Consider the following 24,696-nt stretch of genomic DNA (forward strand, 5'->3'; position numbering starts at 1 on the left):
AAAAATCGGGGCTATGTGGTTGTCCCTTCTTAACCACTTGTTTTTTTAACCCTGGTTCTAATCTATGGTTAAGTTATTGACCCTACTTGCAGGTTAGATGTGAGTAATAAATATACCCTTGCTTCTCCTAGGCTACTATTTATTACTTCCACTTATTATTATTAATATTCAGTCAAGGTAATAATATTAATATATATTATATTAATTACAGAATAAAAACAATAATTTTTTATTAGAATTTACGTTAGAAATACATTCATTAAAATATGCAAAATATATATATATATATATATATATATATATATATATATATATATATATAATGCTTTTAAATTTAATTTATATATATTATTGGTGTAAAAAAATTATATTACGAATCAATAAAAAATATGATTTTTAAAATAATTATTATACGCTAAAATTTAGATACATCTTTATCAGATGTCTTTAGTATTAAAAATTAGCCAACATAGATTGTCAAATATCATTAAAATCTTATATCAATTAAGATAATATTGTTTTGTCTTAACTATTAGTTTTAAATACAAGTCCTACTTAATTTAAATAAAATTATAAATCAGTGAAGTAAAATTCTAATTTTAATTGATAAATCATACTAAAAATATCAATGAAGTTGTATCCAAATTGTGACTTTATTGTAAAAACAAATACCATCATGACAACAATTTATTATTAGATAACGTATAAAAGCTTTTTAATATGGATTATTTTCTCTAATTTTAAGAAAAGTTGTTGTTAATATCTGACGTTATTATTATTGGTTGTTTTTATTCATTATTACTATTGGTTGTTAGTTGTTACAACATTATTATATTATACAATGTCATTTAAATGAATAGAAGAAAGGATTAGTGAGAAGGAAGGTTTGTGGAAGGAGGGAAGAAATGAAATAATGAATGATGAGTGGAAGAAACGATGGTGAGTTGACCCTGTGCAAAATTTTGAGCCCACTGGCCTGTAACCCATGTTAATTTGTCAAGCTGGCAACAAAGGACAGGTTCCGCACTTAAATAATTATTGTGCTTGTTTTAGGGAAGCCAATGCAAATGTATGTTCTAAATGTATATATTTATTTACCAAGAAAGTACAACTATACATAATTGCTAGATGTCTAGGTTTTTTTTTTAAGCAAATTAACACAGGTTTGGTTGATTTTGTAAAGATGTGTACTGAGAAGATTTTGTTGAAACTTGAAAGATACAAAACTTATTTTGGTCATTTTTATGTCTTGATGATTAGAGTGTGTTTGCTAAAATATTTTAGTTGATTTTTATTTTTTTTATTAATTTAAAAACTTGTTTGACTGTTTAGTGAATGTGTTTTTTTAAATAATTTCTAACCTAACATTTTTAAAATGCCATTAAAGTAATTTTTTTAAAAAATGTTAGTTTTCAACTTTTAATTTTTTATACTAATTTCTTTTTTCCTTAAATATTATTATATTTTTTAATTTTTATTTAAGATAAAATTTTATTATTTTTATTCTTTATGTAATTTTATAATTTTGAGTTACTTTAACATATAATTATATTAAACGATTATGATTTAATAAGATAATTTTTCAACTGTTAATAGATTTTCAATTTTCAATTTTTAGGTGATTTTCTAACTTCCAATTAGTTTTATTACTAATTTGATCAAATTTAGCCTTTGTCTCGAGACTTTGAACTCTGAAAATATCTTGGTTACAGAAAAAAAAAAAATATATATATATATATATATATATATATATATATATATATATATATATTTACTTTTCTTTTCTCTTTGTAATAACTGAACTCCACTTTGGTTAATGGAAATGCATTAAAACGTAATCCACATTTTCTTTTCTCAACCTTCTCACTTTTGAATGAAGAGACATAGTAAAAAGGGGAGTGGCATATAGCAAAAAGAGGTGGATGCACCACATTACCTTTACCCTAAAAATTGAAAGGTGTCTTTGTCGGCACCGGAGATATTCCGGCCACCGTGCAATTTGAAACGGGGTGCCGGGTGCGTCCACCATCGTGACAACATTATACTAGAATATTGAACCATAAATGAAACTAAATAATATAATCATATTTTTATTTCCTTATTTAATAAAGTCGAAAATATCTTCTTCAATAAAATCAAATAAATACTTTCATTTAAAATTTTGAATCTTTAATAAGATAAAATAATGAAATGAAATGCCAGTAAAAAACATTAATGTAATGAAATGAAATATATTTAACTCATAAAAAAATGAAATATATTTTGAATAAATTACACTTTTGTTTCTTGTCAGTTCTGATTTTTTTTTTCAAATTTGATTTTCAATTGTATAATTTTGATCCATTTGATATTTATATTACACTTATAGGTCTTGATATTTAATATTTAATAAAAATACTAACTTAGAATATAATAAAGTATTATGTAATACAAAGTGTTACCATAATAAAGTAACGTGAAATTACATTTATATGAGTATGAGTGAAAATAATTTTTTTAGTGAAAAAATCTGTATTCGATTTTTATTGTGTAAAATTTCTTTAAAATAATATAAATCACAAACTACAAACCAAATTAGTTTCTAATTTAATGAGAGTTGAAAGATATATAATCTCTAACTTATAATATAAAAAATAAAATATTATGTTAGTACAAATATACTAACAGAACAATGCACTAGAGTGTTACATGTATATTTTATTAAGTATTATATTATGTAATAAATTAATAAATAAACAACTACACAATTTAAAAAAAATATCAAATTCATAAAAAAAAAACTAAATTTCCTATAGAATCAAAAGTACAGTTAGACCAACTCACCAACATATTTTCTAGTGTCCTCATATCATAAATAATTTACGTATAAAACAATATTAATGCCATCCTTCTATTGTTTTCTGACAGAAAAGCCCTTGAGGTTTGGGGAAAATTACTTTGTTGCATGAACCGGCATTGCTCGTCAACCATAGTTACTTATAATCACAATTAAGGACGTAAGAAGGGTCCCAAATCACCCAACACGTGTTAAACGAGAGCCACGTACTGACACGTGTGAGTCAGCCATGCAAGAACGAAAGTCAAAGTTACCAAGTACTGTAGTTGTTAAATAAAGAATTGATGGAGTTACTAACATTAATGAAGTAATTAATTGGGACAATAAAGAAATTATAAACAAAACAAGAAAAAGCCTAAGAGGAAAACAGGGTCCGTTATGGAGGGCACTGAGTTTGGAGCATGGGCAGGTACGGGGCTGGTAGAAGGCAAATCAATCAAAGAAGAAAGAAGAAGTAAAAAGTTAAAGACTTGAACTTTTTTTCTTCTTATTTAAACTTCTTTTTTTTTTTTTCAATATGTCTCTCCATACGTACACGTATTTAAAAATAAATATTAAATGACTTATTCTTAGATTTTTTTATTTTCAATTTACCATGATATTGATATAAAATAATACTTATTAACTTTATTAATGACTAATTTTTATTAAAATTCTAATGAATTATTTCTAGTAAAAAATTTCTTTCTAACCACGTTATTGTAGGTTTTATTATATTAATTTGTTTTTTGAAAAAAAAGCATAGCAAACTAATTCTTCCAAACATAAATATTAGAAAAAAATAGTTAATTTCATATTAATTAAGAATGTTATCTTAAGTCTCTATAAATAGTCATCTTTGTTTCTCAACGTGTAATTCGCTGATAAATATATCTATAAAAGATAAAAATACAAAATTTAGTCTCTGAAAGTATAAAAAGTGTGACAAATATATATGGCCGTTAACTTTTATCTATTATCGTTAATAAAATAACTTACATGGCACGGAGGGACAAATTTGTCACTGAAATTTTTTTGACTTGTAGTATTCTCACTCTGCTGACAAATACGTCCATAAAAGATGAAAATGCACAATTTAATCAGCAAAAGTATAAAAAGTATGACAAATATATTCAGACATTAATAATAGAATGTGACTTATTATTATTATAATGTGTTTGTAATTTATTGTTCCTATTTGTTTAGTACTTATGCAATATATTTTTTAAATTATCTTTTAATATATATATATATATATATATATATATATATATATATATAATTTTGATTTCCTTGTCAAACCTTAATCTTTGTTGTTAAAAAAAACTTTATCTTATATTTTATACTTTTATCAAATTTCTATTAAATTTATCACTTTTAATCTTTAAAATTATTCCATATCTCAATTTCAACTTAAGTACCCTTATATTTAGATTGAAAATAATATGTCAAGAGTTTTGAGTAGAAAAAATACAACCGACAATGGGATCAAATTTATTTATTTATTTATTTTAAAAAAAGAATTTAATCAACTATTTTTTTTAAAAAAAAGTTTCACAAAATTTAAACTAGATAAAGTTAAAGTGAAATTATAAATCTTTTTTTAATCAATAAAATGAAAGAATCCTTTGAATAAACTTTATATGCTTCCACTCGAAACAACACTTATTATATATAATATGGATCAAATAAAAACAGTTACTAACAAACAAAGAACCCAAATAAATTTAAATAAAAATACAATAATTCTCAAACTAATACAAAGGTTAAGTTCAAAACAAAAAAAAAAACTAATACAGAGGTTTATTATTTGTCTTTGGGACGTAGAGTTGTATCTCTCGCTGATTTAGAAACTAGAGTGATCTTGCATTTCATTTGACATATTGTGTCAGTAATAAAAATTAATAATTAATTGAAGAAACAAAAAAAATTCAAGAAATAAAAGGATTTCATTTTTTTAATGGTAACTCAATTTTTTTGTATCATAAAACTAAAGAAATTTATTTTATTTTGGAAAATAAGTAGTTATATTGATTAATTAAAAAACTAATTAACAATTTGATAAATGGATAAATAGATAGATAATCAAAGTATAAGAGTTCAAATCTTAAGCTGTATTTTACTATTTTTTTAATCCCCTTTTCCCTAACTTCTCTCCTATATAATTAATTATTAACGTTCGGATATATTTGTCATACTTTTTATACTTTCAGGGACTAAATTTTGCATTTTCATCTTTTAAGGACACACATTTGTCAACGGAGTGAGAAGACGAAAAATCAGAAAAATATTATAACAAATGACCCCTATACTGGCTATCCACGTTGACAATCATTTCAGTGACAAATTTGTCCATTCGTACCACATAGGCTATTTTATTAATGGTGATGAACGAAAGTTAACGGCTGAATATATTTATCGCACTTTTTACACTTTCAGGGACTAAATTTTGTATTTTCATATTTCAGGAACACATTTATCAGTGAATTACACATTGAAAAACAAAAATGACTATTTACCCATATATATATATAAAACAAAAACAACAACTATATTTTATAAATTATCCTTAATGACAGTTATTGGAAATTGTGCTCAAATTTGAACTTAAAATTAATTTTAAAATAATGTCAATAAATATGATTGAATTACTTATATTTTAGTCATTTAGATTGAACCTTTTATTTTTCTTATATTTAGGTTCAAAGAAGTATATATTGAATATAATTTAGAATAAATATAGTTTTTTAATAAGATAATTATAGTTATAACTAAATAAAATACTCTTTAAAAAAAATAAACTAGTGAATATTAATAAATTCTACTGAAATTTGTTAACATTCTTTAAAAAAATATTTTAAAATATCTCAATTAATCCTTCATTAAAAATAGAATTTTTAGAAATGTCTATATAAGTGTGATTTCTTTACTTTTTTAGTCTTACTTTTAGTAACTTGGTATTTTAACTTTACAAATTTAATAAAAACGGCTACTTTTATACAATAAAACAAGATTTTTACTAGATCATACATTTTATTCACTTTAACAAGTTTGGACAAAATAATCTTTAAGTTAATCGGTTAATCATTAGAACGGGTGAAACAGTGATACACAAATTGACTTGGTTGTTTTTACACAAATAAATACTTAATTATTATTTTATCTTCTCAAGCTACTACTTGAAAATTAGAAATTTAGTAAGAATAAAGACTTCCTTATTAAGTACTTGGATAAAATAAATAATCTAACGATGAATCTCTAAGTTTATAACAATAAAATGTTGCTTCTAAAGATTGTTTTCAATAAAAGATCTTAGTTATATTTTATAAAATGAGATTTTCCAAAAATTAAAAAATGTTTGCTACAAGAAAACAAGAAGCGATTAAAAAAGATACTACACACAAAAATTACACTTGTTCACCTCAACTTGGACTACATTCAGCATCCATGTACACTTATAAAATTTCCACTAAGACCAAACACTCTTACAATTAGTATTCTTTCTTCTAAAACCTCTATAAGCTCGATGAATCTTAGTATTCTAAAACCTCTACAAGTTTCACTTATTGTTCTTTGTTGGCCTTTGCAGGATAATCTACAACTCAATATTCTAAACCCCTATAGGTTCCACTTAATATTCTCAAAACCTTTGTAAGTTCTTTATCAGCATTCTCTAAGCCTTTATAGGCTCTTTGTAAATGTTCTCTGAGTCTCTATAAGCTCTACCAAGTATTTTTCCAAAAAATCATTTTAGGCTTCACACCCAAAACAATAACTATTGTTTGACTCACAATACAACTACATGTATTCACTCAAACTTCAAAAGCAACAATCCCCTAATTGTTTAGAAGTTTCCCCCCTCTTTTCCTAAGGGGTATGGACAAACTACACCTTTTGGGATGTCCTCTTCATTGTGGCTCCTCTAATGAAGGGTTTTGACTAGCTTTGGATCTAACCTTGAGTGTTTTGGCTTAAAAGGTTTCTTCTAATTTGGGATATCTTCTCAAGCAACTCAACTCTTTTCACCATACATTCACTTTCTGGCAATTCTTCCTTACAATGAGCCTTTTCGAATTGATCTCCATAAAGAAGCCTTGAAGCTAGTTGTTTATGGTTGTTGGAGGGGATTTTCAAACATGTGAAAATCGAATGAATTGTCCAATTCATATATACATCTATAGGTTTATTGTCTTCTCCTCCAATCTTTTGCAGCTTATCAACTTCAATATATTGCACTTTCACCACTCTTCTCCCCTTGACAACTTGCATAATTCAAATTTTAAATATGGTCATCGATACTTACTATTGTGTCTTAGTGGTTGCCTCAGGACATCTTCTTGAGCTTGTCATGGGATGTCTTCTGAAGATTGTTTTACAAGATGTCTTTTGATGTTGCTTTTTGTCACTACAATATTTTGTGAATCAATCTTTTGATCTTTTCAAATGCTTCATTTTGATGAGGACTTGATGTCTCCTATAAGTTTGTGCTTTTGAATACTTGTAGGTCTTCTCCTGAGCTTGATGCTTCTAGTTCAATGCTTATGAACATTGAAGTATGGCTTTTGACACTAATGCTTCTAGTGGGTGTTTTTTAATAGTGTCTTTATTCTTCTGTTCAATAATGTATCTTTTGATGATACTTGAGCCATCTACAACTTATGATATCTAGCCATTAACTAAATATATCATCTGAATCATTCTTATGATCAGACACAACTTCTAATATTTGTATTTTGATACAAAAAACATGATTGTCTTTCATACTACTAGTCAGCTATTCTTTTGATAGTTCTGCTTCTAATTTGGCAAAATCTATGTCTAGAAGGCTATATCATCTACAAGGTGATACTTCACACCTTTGTACATGCTTCTCATCAAGTCATGTCTTATAAAACACATCTTAAAGCAAACCTTTAGTAGTTAAGTTCAAATAACTTATTATAATTTATTTTTTGGAAGTTTGTTGCATTAAAACTTAAGCCTCGAAACAAGTTATGCTTCAACAAACCTTAGATAATTCTACTCTCTTAAAATTTCATTAATATGTGCTATTTGGCCTTTGTTATGAATAGTAACTAGGCTAGCTATGCTAAACTACACTAACAAGTATTTCATAATTCTTCTCCCTCATTTCCATTCACTTAGTGCTTATTTATACATATAATTGTTTGTCTACTAGTGAGAATATTTGCCTAATAGAATTGCACTATTGCATACTGCGTAACTAATTCTGTTATGACCTGCTGAAATGGCCTGTGTTCTGTTGCTGAATTGCTATCAACACCCACCGCTTCAAAACAACCTTGTCCTCAAGGTTGGGCAGTAAAACAAGCAAATACAGGGGGTGAGTGTAGAAAAAAAATAGGGACAAGAGTAAAGTTGTATTGTTGGTGGGCTTGTTTGGGCCGGACAAAGATAACCGTGAGGGTTATCACATACGTGAAGGTGGAGAAGGTTGGGTTGCTGACCTGCGGTGAAGGTGAAGCGTAGAACTATGTCGACGGTGGCTTTGGTGGTTGTGGGGAGCATGGTGGTGGGTGTGGCGGCGGGCGTCGACGCCGGTGAGAGGCAGAGCAAAAGGCTGAGGGGCGAAGACGCGAACGACAACGAGAATGACGAGTCCAAGAAGGATCGCAATAGAGACAGAGAGAAGAGAGAGAGAAACTGAGAAAGGAGGAACGGGGTAGTCGGAAACGAAAATAGGTGGAGGCGGCAAGATCGAGCATGTGTGGCTTCATTACAGAGCTTCCATGGGAAGCTGCCATGGGAAGTGATGCTGGCTTGGGTGTGGGATTAGGTGGCTTGGGTGCGGGGTATGGAATCGGAGGCAGCATAGGAAGGGGAGGAGGAACATCGGAGTGTGGTGTGAACTGAGGAGGAGGCACGTGAGGACGAGACGGAGGAGCTGGCGACGGCGCTGAAGAATGAAACAGTGGTTGCGGCGGCAGCGGCGGCGGTGATCGCTGGGCTGAAGAAGGAAACAGTAGTGGCGGCGGCAGCGGCGGTTGTGGTGGCGGCACCGATGAAGGAAACGGGGATCGTTGGCGTAATATCATGGTATCCAATTGCTGGCTAATGAGATCGAGTTTGAAGAGCATGGATGTGTGGAACGCGTCAAGTCGGAGGTGAGTTCCATGGAGAACGGAATCCATGGAGGCGAGGCTGGCCATGGCGGCTTCGAGGCGGTCCAGGCTGGCAGCGGAAGGTGCGGCATCTGCCATTGAAGAGCGGAGAGGAGGGCAGGTCGGACCAATTGTTATGAATAGTAACTAGGCTAGCTATGCTAAACTACACTAACAAGTATTTCATAATTCTTCTCCCTCATTTCCATTCACTTAGTGCTTATTTATACATATAATTGTTTGTCTACTAGTGAGAATATTTGCCTAACAGAATTGCACTATTGCATACTGCGTAACTAATTCTGTTATGACCTGCTGAAATGGCCTGTGTTGTGTTGCTGAATTGCTATCAGCCTTTTTTCTTATTTCACTAACTTGTCATTTGGGTTTATTTTCTTAAAATACTCCATAAAAACTAAATTTATACACAATCCTCGTCATAGCAATACCTTGACTAAGACTTACACATGTTCAAACAAATGTTTTTTTTCAGCTTCCAAAACACATATAGTCATTATGGATGCATTCGAAGTATGCGATGATCAAATTAGACACAAGAATAAACTCAAACCATCATATATCATTTCAGCATGAAAACACATATTATACATGGAATATCATGGAGAGACTAAATGTTCAACCATGATTCAAGCATAGACAAGTCATAATTAACAAAAAAAAACAAAAATCACTCTTTTTTTTTACACATTTTCTAAGTAAAACATCAATACAAAAAAAATGATTATTAATTTGTTTGACACGACAGCTAAATTCGAATTTGTGGATATATATGCATGCAATCCCGCCTGGACTTTGATGAGAAAAATTGCTTTTATTGAAGTTGAGTTCAAATTTTCGCCAACTTGTGAAATTAGTTTCCATGCAATATGAAGCTTCTTAGCATTATTTATTTATTTATTTTAATAAAATGAATATTCTTTGATCGTAGTCATTTTATTATATTTAATGGAATAAGAATACATTGTTAGTATGATTTAAAATTGACTATTAAAATCATACTCTCTTCATTCTTCAATCAATTCCTATTAAGTACTACGCTCTTCAATCTATTTCATTGCTTTTGTTATTTATGGATGTTCTTTTTTGACAAAAAAAAAAAGTTCTCAAACACTTGTGATAGTTTAATTTTATTTGTGATATTTATAATTTAAATTTGTGAAGTGGTTCTACGTGGGTTTTCCATAACAGTCAAACCCCATAAAATCTGCCAGGATTAGAGGTGGTGTTAATTTTTTGTTCCCACCTTCTATAAATCCAACTCAGAATTGACCACGTCTTTAAGATGGAGATGAGAAGAGTCAAATTTGTCCTTGATTCGTCTTGTTTTCATAGCTAGATTCTAGAATGTGGTGGAAAAAAATATTTTTTCAAGTTGAATGCATCATAACTCTTTGGAGCTTCAAGATTCCTATGGTGAAAAGTTGATTATTATAGTGTCATCGCATAAACAAACATTTACTATAATAGGTTGTTAATTAAAACTTTCATCTTAAAAGGGAATTAAACTCAACATAATCATGTACCAAATATTATTAAGATGAATAATTTTTATATTTATGAATATATTATGACTTATAAAGTAGATTATTTATGGGTAATTAATGATGTACATGTGATAAGATGATGATTAATTCTTCTATTTTTTTTTTTTTTTTGTTTCAACGACGATTAATTCAATGTTTATCGAGAACATATATGTATATGCATGTGAATATTGAGTAGTGTGAGTGTTGGCATATATTATATGAGAATTTCTACAGTATCCCGTTAATTTGGGTATTGATACGGTTTATTTTTCAATCAATAGGAATCAAGTTGTATTATTATATTGTTTTAAAATTTATTAATGATAATTTTTTTTTAAAAAGAAACTTTATTTTTTTAAAAAAATTGTTAACAAAAGTTTAATTTAAAGCAAAAGGTATGTCAATTTGCATAATAACAAACAACATGATATCATAACAAATCAAAAAAGAGATAAAAACAAAGTGTCCATTAATAGTATAGCCATGATACCTTACGATCTTTCTTGATAACATTGTAAAATCAAGAAAGTGCCAGTTAATCTGGGGGTATTGATATATTGTTGTGATTTGTTCATAATATAGTACATAAAGAGCCATAGACGCGACCGTCACATAAAATCTTTCAAATTCTAATTATACAATATAATAAATATATTATGGAAGTATAGTTTTTCTAGAGGAATTGTGGAAGTATAGACACTAATACACATCTTGCAAAATTTTATGCATGATTACTCACAAACAGGGTAAAAATCATACCAATTACAAGTAGTTTTATTAGATATTATTGGGTTTGTATTCGATTATATCATCACTACACTCTTCCAGTTTTATTTTATTTTCTCGATAATTGATGTGATTTGTTCACGTGCAAGTTAACAGTAATTGTAGTTTATCGATGAGTTGTATTTTTAAATGCAATGCTAACTATAATCACGTATGATCATTTTGTTTATCGATTAGTTGAGAATTTAGTTAATTATTTTATGGTGAATGGATAATTAGTTTTCTACCAATTAATATACGTTAACAATTTTGTTGTTCCATTTTAATTAAAAACCTTTCTCATTCACCACAGTAGTTGCTTAATTAATTTCCTTGCCAATTTTGAATAGAATATAATCTCTATCATATATTTTGCATCACAAATACCCACTCAAAGCATTTACTATTTACATTCCTACCTGATGGGTGATGACATTGTACAGAAAAAAGTGTCCATTGATAGTATAGCCATGATACCTTGACGATCTTTGTAATTGATAGATGGAATAATACATTTTGAGATATAATATATATATGGGTCCCAAATTCAAGCTTACAAATTAGTACGTGGCTAGCACAAGATCCAGTAGCTTATAAATATACCTGTATTTGCTCTCTTACAGTGACAATCCACCTTCCATTAATTTCCCATTTTTAGAAATAAGGTGACGGTGAGAGATGTGTGAAAATTACATTTTGGGTGCATTCTTTGTGACCTATTCGTACCTTACAAAATTATTTTGAAGAAGAAAACACACTATAATTGTTGATGGATGTTCAACATGATAATAATTATTTTCATAATTCAATCCAGTTGGATTTATTATTTCTTTGTGACTCAAAAGTTTAGCATAATTCTATGAGATTCCCCTACGAACAAATTAATTGATTGTGAGAAAGGGGAAATAATAACTCTTATAGAAAAACAATATAGTTAATTAGTTTTTCAGATAACATGGATTTCAATGTCTACAAAAATCAAAATATTAATAAATAAAGGGAGGGGTGTCAATTTTTTTCTCATATCTAATTAACTAAGGACCCTACTCTCTACATATATAGATATTTAAGAAGAATTATATGCACAAGTATTCTCTGTGAAAAAAAAAAGGGTTTTCCCAGCGAGCTGTATCTTTGGCTATTTAATTACGTTCCTGAGAAAATCTACTTTGCTTTCTTAAAAAAACAACCCATTAAGTAAGTGGTTCATTTTACATTCTTTTAAGAATTTGTGTCTAATTAAAAAATATTTTAAATTAATATTTTTAATTTAAATATTTTTCATAACAATTCTTTTAAACAAACAGTAATTTCTAAAAGAATAAAAATGTAACATAAAATAATTTTTTTAAGAAAAAATTGTACAAATAAACGAACTTGTCTAAGACAGAAGTAAAATGAATAGAGACAGTAGCGTCTGATAGCCTAAATTATTTCTTTCATTGTTTATCATTATTTTTCCTGACTATATCTTATTTTAAACTCTATAATCATTTTATCTACAACTAAACCTAGAGCCTAATGCTTATCTTTCAATCAACAAATATAATTATATATAGGCTCTAACCTTAGTTCTCTTTTGTGAAAGGAATAGGGGGTGTTCGGATAATAGTTACTCTAATCATATTGCTTGTTTTCCCATCAAGTAAGTTGATTAAGGTGGAGAGGATATTAAACTCTCTACCATAAGTGGCAATGAATTAAAATAATACAATTTAGCAAATAAACAAATATAATATATATATATATATATATATATATATATATATATATATATATATATATATATATATATATATATATATATATATATATATATATTTCACAGTTTGAAAAGGAAACAGCAACATCGAAAAAGATGGCACAAGGAAGGTGCCAACTCTACCCCGATTTTTTCAACTAAAAAATAAAGACAGAGAGAATGAACCCCACCTCAATTCGCTTTCACTTCTCACATCGAATAATAATATTAATAATATCAACAATTGAATCTACCAAATTAATTATTTTCAAACAGTGTCTCTATTTTCATTTTTGGACTAAATATTTGGTGAACTATTTTTCGTTACTAAAAGAAAATTAATTAATACGTCCTTTTGAATGAAAAAAAAAAATCCTCAATGATTTTGTAGATAGTCATCTCATTTACATCCCAAGCGTAATGCACGTAGACCCAATATCATACATATGATCCAAATCCGTCCAATAATTGCATGATTGTTATAAGGATTTTTTTTTTCTTCCTATAGTTTTCTTGTAATACATATCAATAATTGAAACAACCCATGGTAGAAAAATTGAAACCCATGCTTGTAGCTCAGAAATCATGGGATCAAAACTGATTGCATTATTTTTGGCCTGACTTGAAGTTGAAGATCAAGGGCAAGAAGCTGAAAAATGTACCCTAGAGCTAGGGTACGTATAGGAAAGAGACATAAGGAAAAGTGGAGAGGACCCAAATATATATAAGGGAAATATAACCAGGGGTTCTGGAGCACTATCATGACTCACTGCTCTATGATTTGCCATCACAACTGAACAAGTGAAACAACCCAATGAATCATAAAAATAAACCAATGAACAAAACATACCTTCTTTAGAAAAAAAAAAAAGGAAAATAAAAGAAGGAATGCTATGTCACTTTCTCCTTCAATTCAATCAATCCAAGTTTCTTTTTTCTTCGATTCCATTAATCCAAGTTATTAATAACGGATAGGATGGAACACGTATATCTAGTTGAATGATTGAATATCCATTCCTCCGTAATTATAATTATAATAATATTTTAACTAATTTATGTTATTTTTTAATTGTATTAAATATGTTAATTATTTATCCTATTATTTTAAAATTATCTTTTCTTATTATTTTATCTGCTTAATTATTTTTTATTAATTTTTATAGAGAGAAAATAATCAAGTAAGAGTGTTTAGGAAAAATAATAATTAATATATCTAAAAATTAAAAATAATCTTATTAAAAAGAATAAAAAAATTAAAAACAAATTTATAATTAAAGATGAAGGGAGTGATATGAACAAGGGAAGTCAGTGCCTTTGCGAAGAACCTTAAAAATCTTGGAGATATTTATTACCAAATTAAATTATTGTGACTTAATAATATCTATTTACTAATTAAATGTTCAATCCAGATTAAAAAATCTTGGTCCGGTGTTTGTTTTAGATAATTGTTAAAGGACAACACAAAATAATAAGAACAAGCCATGGCCAAAAGTCTAAAATTTTGTAACTTGCTAAATCAAGGGACAAAATTTTATCACACTACAAAATGCCCATAAGTTTAGTAATACAGCTTTAATGAGTTTATGGGCTTTTTCAACAAGTTTTTATAATTTTTACTTAACCAAAAACTTGTTTTTAGTCCAATTTTATGAAAATAAAGTCATATTTATTAATAAAGAACTTACCATAGTCTACTTAATATAGGCATGGGAGTCCAAGAAAGAATGGGTAGTAAACATTAGGTGTTTTTCACCAATAAATTATGAACAATTATATAAGTAAATTTAATATCATATTTTAATTTAAAATCTTAAAATTTACGACTATGAATTTTTTTTATCTTATATGATGTTCAATTTTTTCATATTTTTTAATATGTGATTGTACCTCATACTTATACTTTAATCCCCACAAAAATACTAAAACCAGTTGTTATTGACACATAAAGTTTTGTTAGTCACACTTAAACTTTTAAGATATACCCACTAATACTTTACAAGTTAATTAATCAATTCAAGTTGACTAAAAATATATGCATAATTACTCTCAATCTATCTATCTATATATTCCATTTTGCAATTTATTTCTAAGAAACTATTTGATGTAAAGCTTCAAATTGTCAAGAGTTGAGATTTTCAAAATATATCGCTATATTTGTTTCACCTCTTTATCACCTAATTATTGACTATTATTTTAATTTGGGTAGTGAGTTACGTTTGTTTACTTTCCCAAAAAAAGTCCGAATTGGATGATAAGTATAACAAACTAATTAATCAATCATGTTATCAAGAATAGACTTCTTTGATTCATTTTTCTATCTATCTGTATCCTTGTCGGAGCGTCGGCAATACACTGCCAAATCAGGTTGGTCATTAAGAATATTTCACCCTTTCTTTTGTATATGATTGAAGAGAATATTAGAAGCCCAAAAGCAAAACCACAAGAGCGAGCTCCTCTAAGAACCAATTAAAGAGGAGGAATCAGACAACAAAGAAATCGAAGCAAACGTAAATAGTTCCAACAGTCATGTGATACTCTAAGTTTTGTCTTAATATTTTTTAGCAAGGAAAACACTCTATATAAACCCATCTTAAATCTAAGATGGCATTCTATAATTATAGCTTGCATTCTTTTGTTATATCTAGTGTATTCTAACTATTCTGGGATGCTTCTTGGTTCTGTACATCTTTCGGGGTTGATCTTTTCTGGGTATTGTTGTGACTGTCCCCCTTTAATCTGTATCTCTTCTAGTCAACTCTTGAATACCTTGTGATATGTTTTGGCTAAAATTAATCAATAAAATTCAATTTTGTCTATATAAAAAAAAAAATCTAAGAGAGCAAGAGATTGAGTTAGAGGCTGTGTTTGATATGTTATTTCAGTAATTTTTTTTACTAGTTAAAAAATTTGTTAAATATTTAATAAATAACTTTTTTTTAGCTTATAGTTTTAATTTGAGATGATGCTTGAAATAACACTTTCATAAAAGTTAGTTTCTAATTTTTTATATTTATTCTTTCTTTAACTTTGAAATGTATATTACATTTATATATATATATATATATATATATATATATATATATATATATATATATATATATATATATATATATATATATTCATAAGGTAGGTTATTATTATTATTATTATCATTTTTATAAGATAAGGTTTCATATTGTTAATCTTTTATTGCATAAGATATTGATAATGATGGGTAATAAGTTTATTTTATTTTTATTTTTGAATAATTTTTATATCACGCTATTTTTTTAATTCTTGCACTGCTTACATTATTTACTATTATTTTTAATATTATGCTTTAACATATTTTAACTATTAAACTAATTAACATAATAAAAATATAATGTATCCTTAAAAGTATGTTATTTTTAATTTTTAATATGATTGGAAGTATTTTAAGATATAATATATGAAGAATAGTAGAACACACTATTAAAAAAATAATTGAAAGTAAACAATATAATTAACATAATTGAAATATAAATAAAAATTGTAAGAGTTTAAAATTAATTAAAAACTAAAACTATTCCAAAATATATTTTATCAATAAAATAAAATAAAAATTATATAAAAATATCATATCAACATATACATTTCACTCATTTTACATTTCTCAATCAATTCAACAGATTATTTTATTAAACACTTATAAATATAATTTAATAAGCTAGTTTAACAACTGTCACTTATCAATTCGTTTTTCAATTTCTAGTTAACTTTTCAAGTTTTAACTTTCAATTATCAGCTTTTAGCTACCACTCATTTTTGTCTCTATAAAACAAATATAAGATTGCAAGAGAGTGAGTTAGTGAGTTTTCAAATTGAGTGAGTTTCTTTTTAAACTATTTTTGAAAAAACTAAATTAAAAAATAGTTAAAAAGCTGAAAAGTTAACTAAAAGCTAAAAACTTATTTGGTAATTGAAAATTGAAAAACTAAGGGTCTGTTTAGGGTAATTTTTAGTTGAGTTTCAGAAATTTTAAAAATAACAACCAGGTTTTAGTTTTAGTTTTAGTTTTTTTTTTAAAATTAAACTAGTTTTTAAAATATGATTATATTCAAATAAACTCATTTTGAAAGTTTTATATCATATTAAAATTAGTTTAAGAGTGTTTTGTTTGATGGTCACAACAATGGTGATTCCATCAGCAGCGACAACGATAAAGATATCAGTGGTGGTCGTGCTAGAATGGTGGTGAGAGTGGTGGTAGTGGTGGAGCTGACATTGGTGGTAGTGGTAGTGGTGTTGATGGTAACAATCAATGGTGGCAATGTTAGTGATAGTTGTGGTGGTGATGGTAGTAACGAAAGTGACATTTGTAGTGGTGGTAGTAACAATGTCGATTATGTTGGTGACGATGATGATAACAGTGTTGGTTGTGACAACAAGTGATGACAGTGTGGTGGTGGTGGTAGCAACCCCGGTGGTGATGGTGATGTCGGTGGCAACAATGGTGGCAGTGACATTGGTGTTGTTGATGGCACCAAGTGGTGGTAGTGTTGTGGTGGTAGTAATGTTGGTGGTGATGGTGATGTCAGTGTCAATGGTGTTGGTGGTGATTCCATCAGCAGCAACGACGATAGAGATATCAATGGTGACCGTAGTGGAATGATGGTAACATTGGTGGTGGTGGTAGTAATGTTGGTGGTGACAGTCAATGTTGGCCATGTTGGTGATAGTTGTGGTGGTGTGGTAGTGGCGAAAGTGGCATTTTGTAGTGATGGTAGTAACAATGTCGATTATGTTAATGACGATGATGGTAGTACTGACGGTGATGGTAATAGTGTTGGTAGTTGTAACAAGTGATGACAGTGTGATGGTGGTGGTGGTTGTTGTAAGGCAGTGAGGAAGGTAGTATTGTTGTTGGTGGTGATGGTGGTGACAACAAATAATGACAGTGTGGTGTTGGTGGTTGTTGTTGTTGTAAGGCAATAAGGAAGTTAGTATTGTTGGTAGTGGTGGTAGCAATCTCGATGGTGATGGTGATGTCGGTGGAAACAATGGTGATAGTGACATTGGTGTTGGTAGTGGCACCAAGTGATGATAGTGTCGTGGTGGTAGTGATGCTGGTGGTGATGGTGATATCAGTGTCAATGGTGGTGACAATGATGATGATAGTGATGTTGAAAGCCAGTTATGACAGTGACAATGATGGTGATGGTGACAGTGACGATAATGGTGATGATAATAGTGGTTGTAGCTATGGTAACAATAAAAAATATCATTGTCAAATGTGAGAAATGAGTGTTTTTTAAAACTAAAAATCAAATTACCAAAATATGTTTTCTTAATTTTAAAAATAAGTGTAAAAGTGTTTTGAAAATGATTTAAAAATCATTTGTAAAGAATTTATTTGTTGTCTTAGGGATTACAAAGATATTCATGCCCCCATACTCATAAAAAAAGTTGTAAAGAATTTAATTTGACTTAGGCTTACATGTCTTTCTTATTTATATATTATTTAATTGGCTTATTTCTACAAAATCCAACACTTTGCCTTTAGACTCGAACTCCAATAATAAAAAAAATTCAATAATCTAATTATTTCATTTTTCTTAATCCATCATCAAATTGACTTGCTTTAAAATTGAAACACAATCCAATTTGGAGTGATTTAAATTGGATCAATTTTCAATTGCAGTTTTTTTCCTTGGAGAAAAATGATAAGATATATAATAAACATAACAAAAAATAATTGAAAATATCAAATTTCTCATCGATAAGTTATAATATAGCTAATAATAGTATATTAGATTATAGGTTGTTCGAATATATATCATTAAAAATAAATTTATAATGATATTTATATATGCTATTTAAATAATTACTATAAAAATATTTTTAATTAAATGTATTTTTATAAATAAATATAAGTTATGTGATAATTGTGTGAATATATGAGAAATAATAATATAAATGAAAGTGATATAATAAATTTTCAGATAAAATATACATATATCTATAGTTTCAGTTTGAATTGTATCAATTTTTAAAATTAAATTTGAAAACCTGAAATTCGTTCAAATCTAAAAAAACTAGTTTTTTTTTTATAAAGTTTCCGATTTAATCAATTTTTAAATAATTTGATTTTATTATTTGTTAAAATAAATCGGATTATGAAGACCTTATGATCTATCCAGCACACCAGGTGACCAAAAAGTCATTACCATTAGGTGTAATAGTGTGTTTGGATTTTCGTTCAAAACACCTCAAATGTCAGTTCATTTCAATTCATACAAAAAAAAACTTTTTCATTGGGATACATTAGAATGTGTGTGAACAGTTATTCAAACACATCCTAAATGTTCCATTGACATGGGAGAGAAACCTCATGTTTAAGATATTTATACTAATTTCAATACCCAAATGCCAAGAAAGTTCTAAAAAGGTAAATTAAGGTGTTCCCAGCTTCTGCAAATTCCCTTTCAAAGGATGGATTCCAAAGGCCTTCTTTAGACTACAATATTTGTTTTTGAAGAAGAGATGTTGACAGTAGCTAGGTCTCGCGAGGAACTATATATTATAAGAATCAAATCTGCGTATTTCTAATTTATATTTCTTAACTTACGTGGACTACCTTTAAAAAACAAAAACTTATGTGGAGTCAATAGATTATAACATAATGCATGTGTAGTTAGAAAGGAAGGAAATAAGAAGGGGAAAAAAAAAGGAAAATACAATAGGGATGAGGGAATTAAACTAAAAGAAAAACAGAGAGGTGAGAACTGCATAAATAAATTAGACATTTATTAAATTTAAAAGTCATTTTTTCAGTAATTATTGTGTCTTTTAATAAAAATATATAGATGACTATTAAATTTTTTATTAATCATTAGATTATTAGCCTATTAACAGGTCTAATCCGATTGTTTGAACTATGTATCTTTCAAACTATTTAGGTACAACTCCTACGAATAAATAAATATTACGGTTAACCTATTTAAGGTTGATATAAAAGAATTGTTAACAATTATAACAAGTGTGATAAAATCTTATTTTATTATTGGTGAAAATCTATATTATTTTGTCCATTATAAATTATCTTTTTACATACTTATATGTGGTTCATTTGTCCCAAAAGTTATCGTTCAGGATAGATTTCATTTTTACATGCTAAATAAATTTTGTTGTAGTTAATTAGTCTGTACTCTTTACCCAAATTCTTAAGGTATTATAGTACCGTACAGAGATATTGCTCAATTTGTTTATTTTCATTCAACGTGAGACTTGTTACACGTACTTCTTACTCTAAAAAAAGTGGTCTCTTATTAATTATTATTTCGGTGATGACTTATTATTATTTCAAGTACAACTGAGTCCCCGTGCAAGATAAATTAACATGTCCTTCCTAATCTTTTTGTACCCAAAAAATTAGTTTAATTCAATCATTTTTCTACCCCTTTTGAATTATAACAATTTTCTAAGGAGACTACTAATTAAGAAAACGACAACATGAAAATTTCTTTATTTCTGCCCTGGCCTAAAAGAACGAAAGGTAGAAAACAATTAAGCCGTATATCACGATGTTAAACATGCAAAGATGTGTGAAAATTCGACCCATTAAGTAGGACCTGTGATATGTAATATACCACTTTTGGTTTCCTTAAATTGTAGTCATAAGAGTAATTGTCAAACACCAACCAACATAATATATATATTATTATTTGTTCTTTGTAATGTAAGCCCTACAAGGATATATATCAGTTGTGGTGGCAATGCCAACTCAACTTATTGGGTAGGACAATCTAAATCTCAATGGCAGGGAAAGTGTAGGTCTTCTGTAGAAACCATGCTTTTCAATCCACCTCACCTATCTATGGATATGGCCCAGAAATCCCATGAGATAGAAAGGCCCTATGATTGAAATAATGGGTTGTGGTAATATATAAGGCCTATTCTCTAATAATTCATTACTCATTGTTTGAAAATCCACTAAACAAAAATTTAACATTTCAATTATTAAATCACCCAACACGTGGATGAATTAATATAGAATTACTCAAAATCAATCAGTGTCTTGAATTCACACTTTGATGAATTATGTTAAATACTTAGATGAAATTTTTTATTATTTATAATGATTTTATTTAACTTAAGCATAATTGTTTCTCATGAAAAAAATACTTAGAATATATATATAAACACGTATTTGATAACTGAATTTCTTTCTCTTTATTTATCTAAAGCTGTCTAATAACACCCAAGAATGTCCAAAGATCTTTGTTCTAAAAAGCATTAGTCACTGTCAAATACACACAACAATTGTTATAATTAAATAACGTAGATATTAGTTTTATGAATTTAAAGATCAACCACACAAAAAAATTAAAGGATTAAACTATAAATTAAGAATACTACAAAAGTAAAAAGGTTTTTAGCTCCTAAAAATATTTTTGTGAAACAATATTTTTTATCAATAAATATTAATTATTAATCTAATAATTTTTATTAGCGAAAAATTTGAATTCATAATCTCTTTCCTTTTTTCTTTTTTTTTACTACGAAGTCAATTTCATATTTCCGTGAAATAACATAATTTGAGTGTGAAATACTAAATATTGGTATTTATTTCTCCGTGAGAATTTTAACCTTGCATCATGACCATGCTACGGAAGACTACTATTTTCCACTAGACTCGATTTGCAATACTATAAGAGTTTATTCAAGTAAATAGAGTATAGAGTTTATTCTCAAAAAGTAGAGCTTCAACTCTTTACGCTTGTGATTTTAAATTCGATCACGAGATTCATGCATGCATATCAAAGAAACACGACTGAGAGTAATTTTCACCTTAATTCCTAACCATACTTCATAAAACCGATCTCTCATTTATCATGTGAAAGGATATTTATCGATCCTTTTATGTGTTGGACCATTGGACGTAAAGATTTAGTATATATATATATATATATATGAAAGTTTACATAGAAGAATAGGGTTTGGAGATTCATTCCTATTGTACTAATCAGCTTATAACAATTGTCTTTTAATTTCGTGTTTACTTTAAATAATTTAAAAATACTGATCAACCTTGAATTTGAAACAAATAGCTAGCCAGCGACTGCACATGAATCAATCAGTGAACGAATGTCTGTTGTAAAACTATTAAACAAAAGGGTGATGCATGCCCTCCGAAAGCGAAGGACTACCCAAAAGTTTCATGAAGATTAGCCTTTTATATATATCTTTAAATTTTTTTTAAGGTGGTCCTTTATATGATACAATTTTGTGGTTGATTCAATTTGTGTCCACAATGAGACAATTGCAAGATAACGAATGCATTTTCTTGAGACTCCATTAATTGTTGAAATAATTAAACAACTTGATTCGAGTTTTCTAAATTTAAAGATTAATTAATACAAAAAGAAATTAAGTACCAAAATGTAAATCATGAATAATTTATCAATGCTAATCTAGGAGGAGTTTGGACCCCTTAAACTTGGAGTATTAAATTAGATATATCACACAATTAATACGTATGAAGGGGGAAAACCCCACAAATAATAGGAGTTTCTCTTCAAAATCTTATTGTAACCTAAGAAATTAGTCTATTATATTGCCTATTGGATGAGAAGATATTCTAAAAGAAATCAAGAATAATTTTAGAGACTATAACTAATGTATTTATTCCTTTATTATGAAGTATGTGAATTAGTTGACGTGAATTATTTTAACTTAATAAGATATTTTAGATTCAAGTATTGAGTATATAACTACGTTAAATATTTAGAAGGAGAATTTTGTTGCTTATATTAATCATATACACTTCAAATATAATTACGAAATAGAGAATATTTGTGGTCTAAAAAAATATATTTACTCCTTTTTAATTTTGTGTTGGTGGATGTAAAGATTTAGTATACATAGAAATGGAAAAATAATTATATTTTTGTCATTAAAATTTAATATGTTTAATTTATTTATTCTTCTAATCACATGCCATCATTTCCTCTTTGTTTCATCTCCCATCCTAAAAATCCTTCTTCTAATCACATCTATTTAACATGGTTAATTGAGTCCAAAAACATGTCTAATGAAGTTTTGAATTAGGATTCTTTTTACTGTGCTCACTGTCATGATTAATATAAGTTTTTTCTTAACAGCATGGGGTATTTTGCTTTTAAAAATATCCAAATAGTATACATTTATTAAAACCTTTACCTTATAAAGGTGAATGTGTGAAAGTTAACATCATTTTATTTTATATTATTTAACAGCTAAAAACTATTACAAAACTTTCTAGTTAATAAAGATTTATCAAGAAATTTCATTCATAAAATCAAAGTCAACTTTTTATAAGTTTAACTTTTGTTTTGTCACCTCAATATTGTGTACAATATTTAATAATTTTATTAATAATTAATTTTTGCTAGAAAGTATATTTACAACTTCAATTTACACCAAGCAACTAAATATTTTAACAACTATATACTACTTTGTTTTAAAAGCAAAATATTCCATTTTAATAAAAAAAGAAGCTTAATTATACTTTTTACCTTCAACTTTTTAATTTTTGATAAATTTTATCCCTAATTTTTTAATTTGACGCATTTTATTCAAACTTTTAAAAAATATATCCTTTATCATTTATCCACCAATAAACATAATAATTAGGGGTAAAATATTACAAAAATAAAATTAGAGTAAAATTCGTCAAAAAAAAATAAGTTAGGATAAAAAATACAATATATTAGTAGTAAAATGAGGAAGACTAAAATTTACAAAATTCTTAAAATTTTAACATAAATGCGTTAAATTAAAAATTTAAAGCCAAACTTCCGCTAATAACAACAAGCTACCATCATTGACTAATTAAATCTTAAACTTTCACGTTAAAATTAACCATCTTTATTATATACCTAGTTGTATCCATATCAAACCCCAAAACATCCTCAAAATGATGAAAAATCGATACCCATAAATCAACAGCATTCCAGGACCCTCCTCTCGCACATCTTTGCCAGCAATAACCAACCACATGTCAACAACATGTTCATCATTGTCCCAATTAATCTTCAAATAGCTCTCTCTCTCAGACACACAACACCAAACACTAAGTCATCTCTCTAAGCCTCCCTTCCCACCTCTAGCTTTATTTTTTTGAAAAATAAAGAATAATGATGAATCATCTATGGAAAGAGAAGAAGAATGTCAACAACAATGAAATAGAAAGAAGTAAAGAAAATAAGAAAAAAGAAGTTCTAATGCAAAATAGTATTACTATATGCTCAATTAAATATGTTAAATGTCATGTGGGAAAGTTCCTTTAAGTTAAGAGACAAAGGTAATAAACAAACAAAAAATGTAAGGAAGGATCATCTGTTGCACGTACATGAATATCTTTAAAGTTTCCTATCCGTTACACATGTAAGGAACTATCATGTCCACATGAGGCACTCAATATTGAGAGGACTACGATCACCTTGCAATGTCAAGCTTTAACATTGCTTTAGCTAAGAGAAATATACGATTGAATCATCATCATCATCTCTCATGCGTTGTGATCATCAATGCCCCGATATAGTCCATTTAGAATTCATTTGGTTTGCAACCACAATCAATTTCTCCCACCATATATAGCATACTACCTTTTAATATAAAATGTACGACTAATTTGGGACCACCTTTTAATGCTACCAAAATCTAAAACAAAGTCAAGATTTAATTATGAATAGTGAATGGTCA

At 28.0% G+C, this 24,696-nt stretch overlaps 1 protein-coding gene across 1 annotated transcript; it reads right to left on the reverse strand.

Annotated features, from left to right (window-relative positions):
* Positions 1-8,307: 8,307 nt before the first annotated feature.
* Positions 8,308-8,985, reverse strand: LOC114400409 (vegetative cell wall protein gp1-like). The gene has a single exon (XM_028362850.1). It carries the CDS (start codon positions 8,983-8,985, stop codon positions 8,308-8,310), a length of 678 nt encoding a protein of 225 aa, XP_028218651.1.
* Between the last annotated feature and the right edge of the window lie 15,711 nt (positions 8,986-24,696).

The sequence above is a fragment of the Glycine soja genome, chromosome 19 (assembly GCF_004193775.1).
Source record: "Glycine soja cultivar W05 chromosome 19, ASM419377v2, whole genome shotgun sequence".
Taxonomy (NCBI): domain Eukaryota; kingdom Viridiplantae; phylum Streptophyta; class Magnoliopsida; order Fabales; family Fabaceae; genus Glycine; species Glycine soja.

Bases quoted from the DNA above. Each gene is read 5' to 3' on its own strand.
- LOC114400409 (XM_028362850.1), bottom strand. From the start codon at position 8,985: ATGGCCAGCCTCGCCTCCATGGATTCCGTTCTCCATGGAACTCACCTC.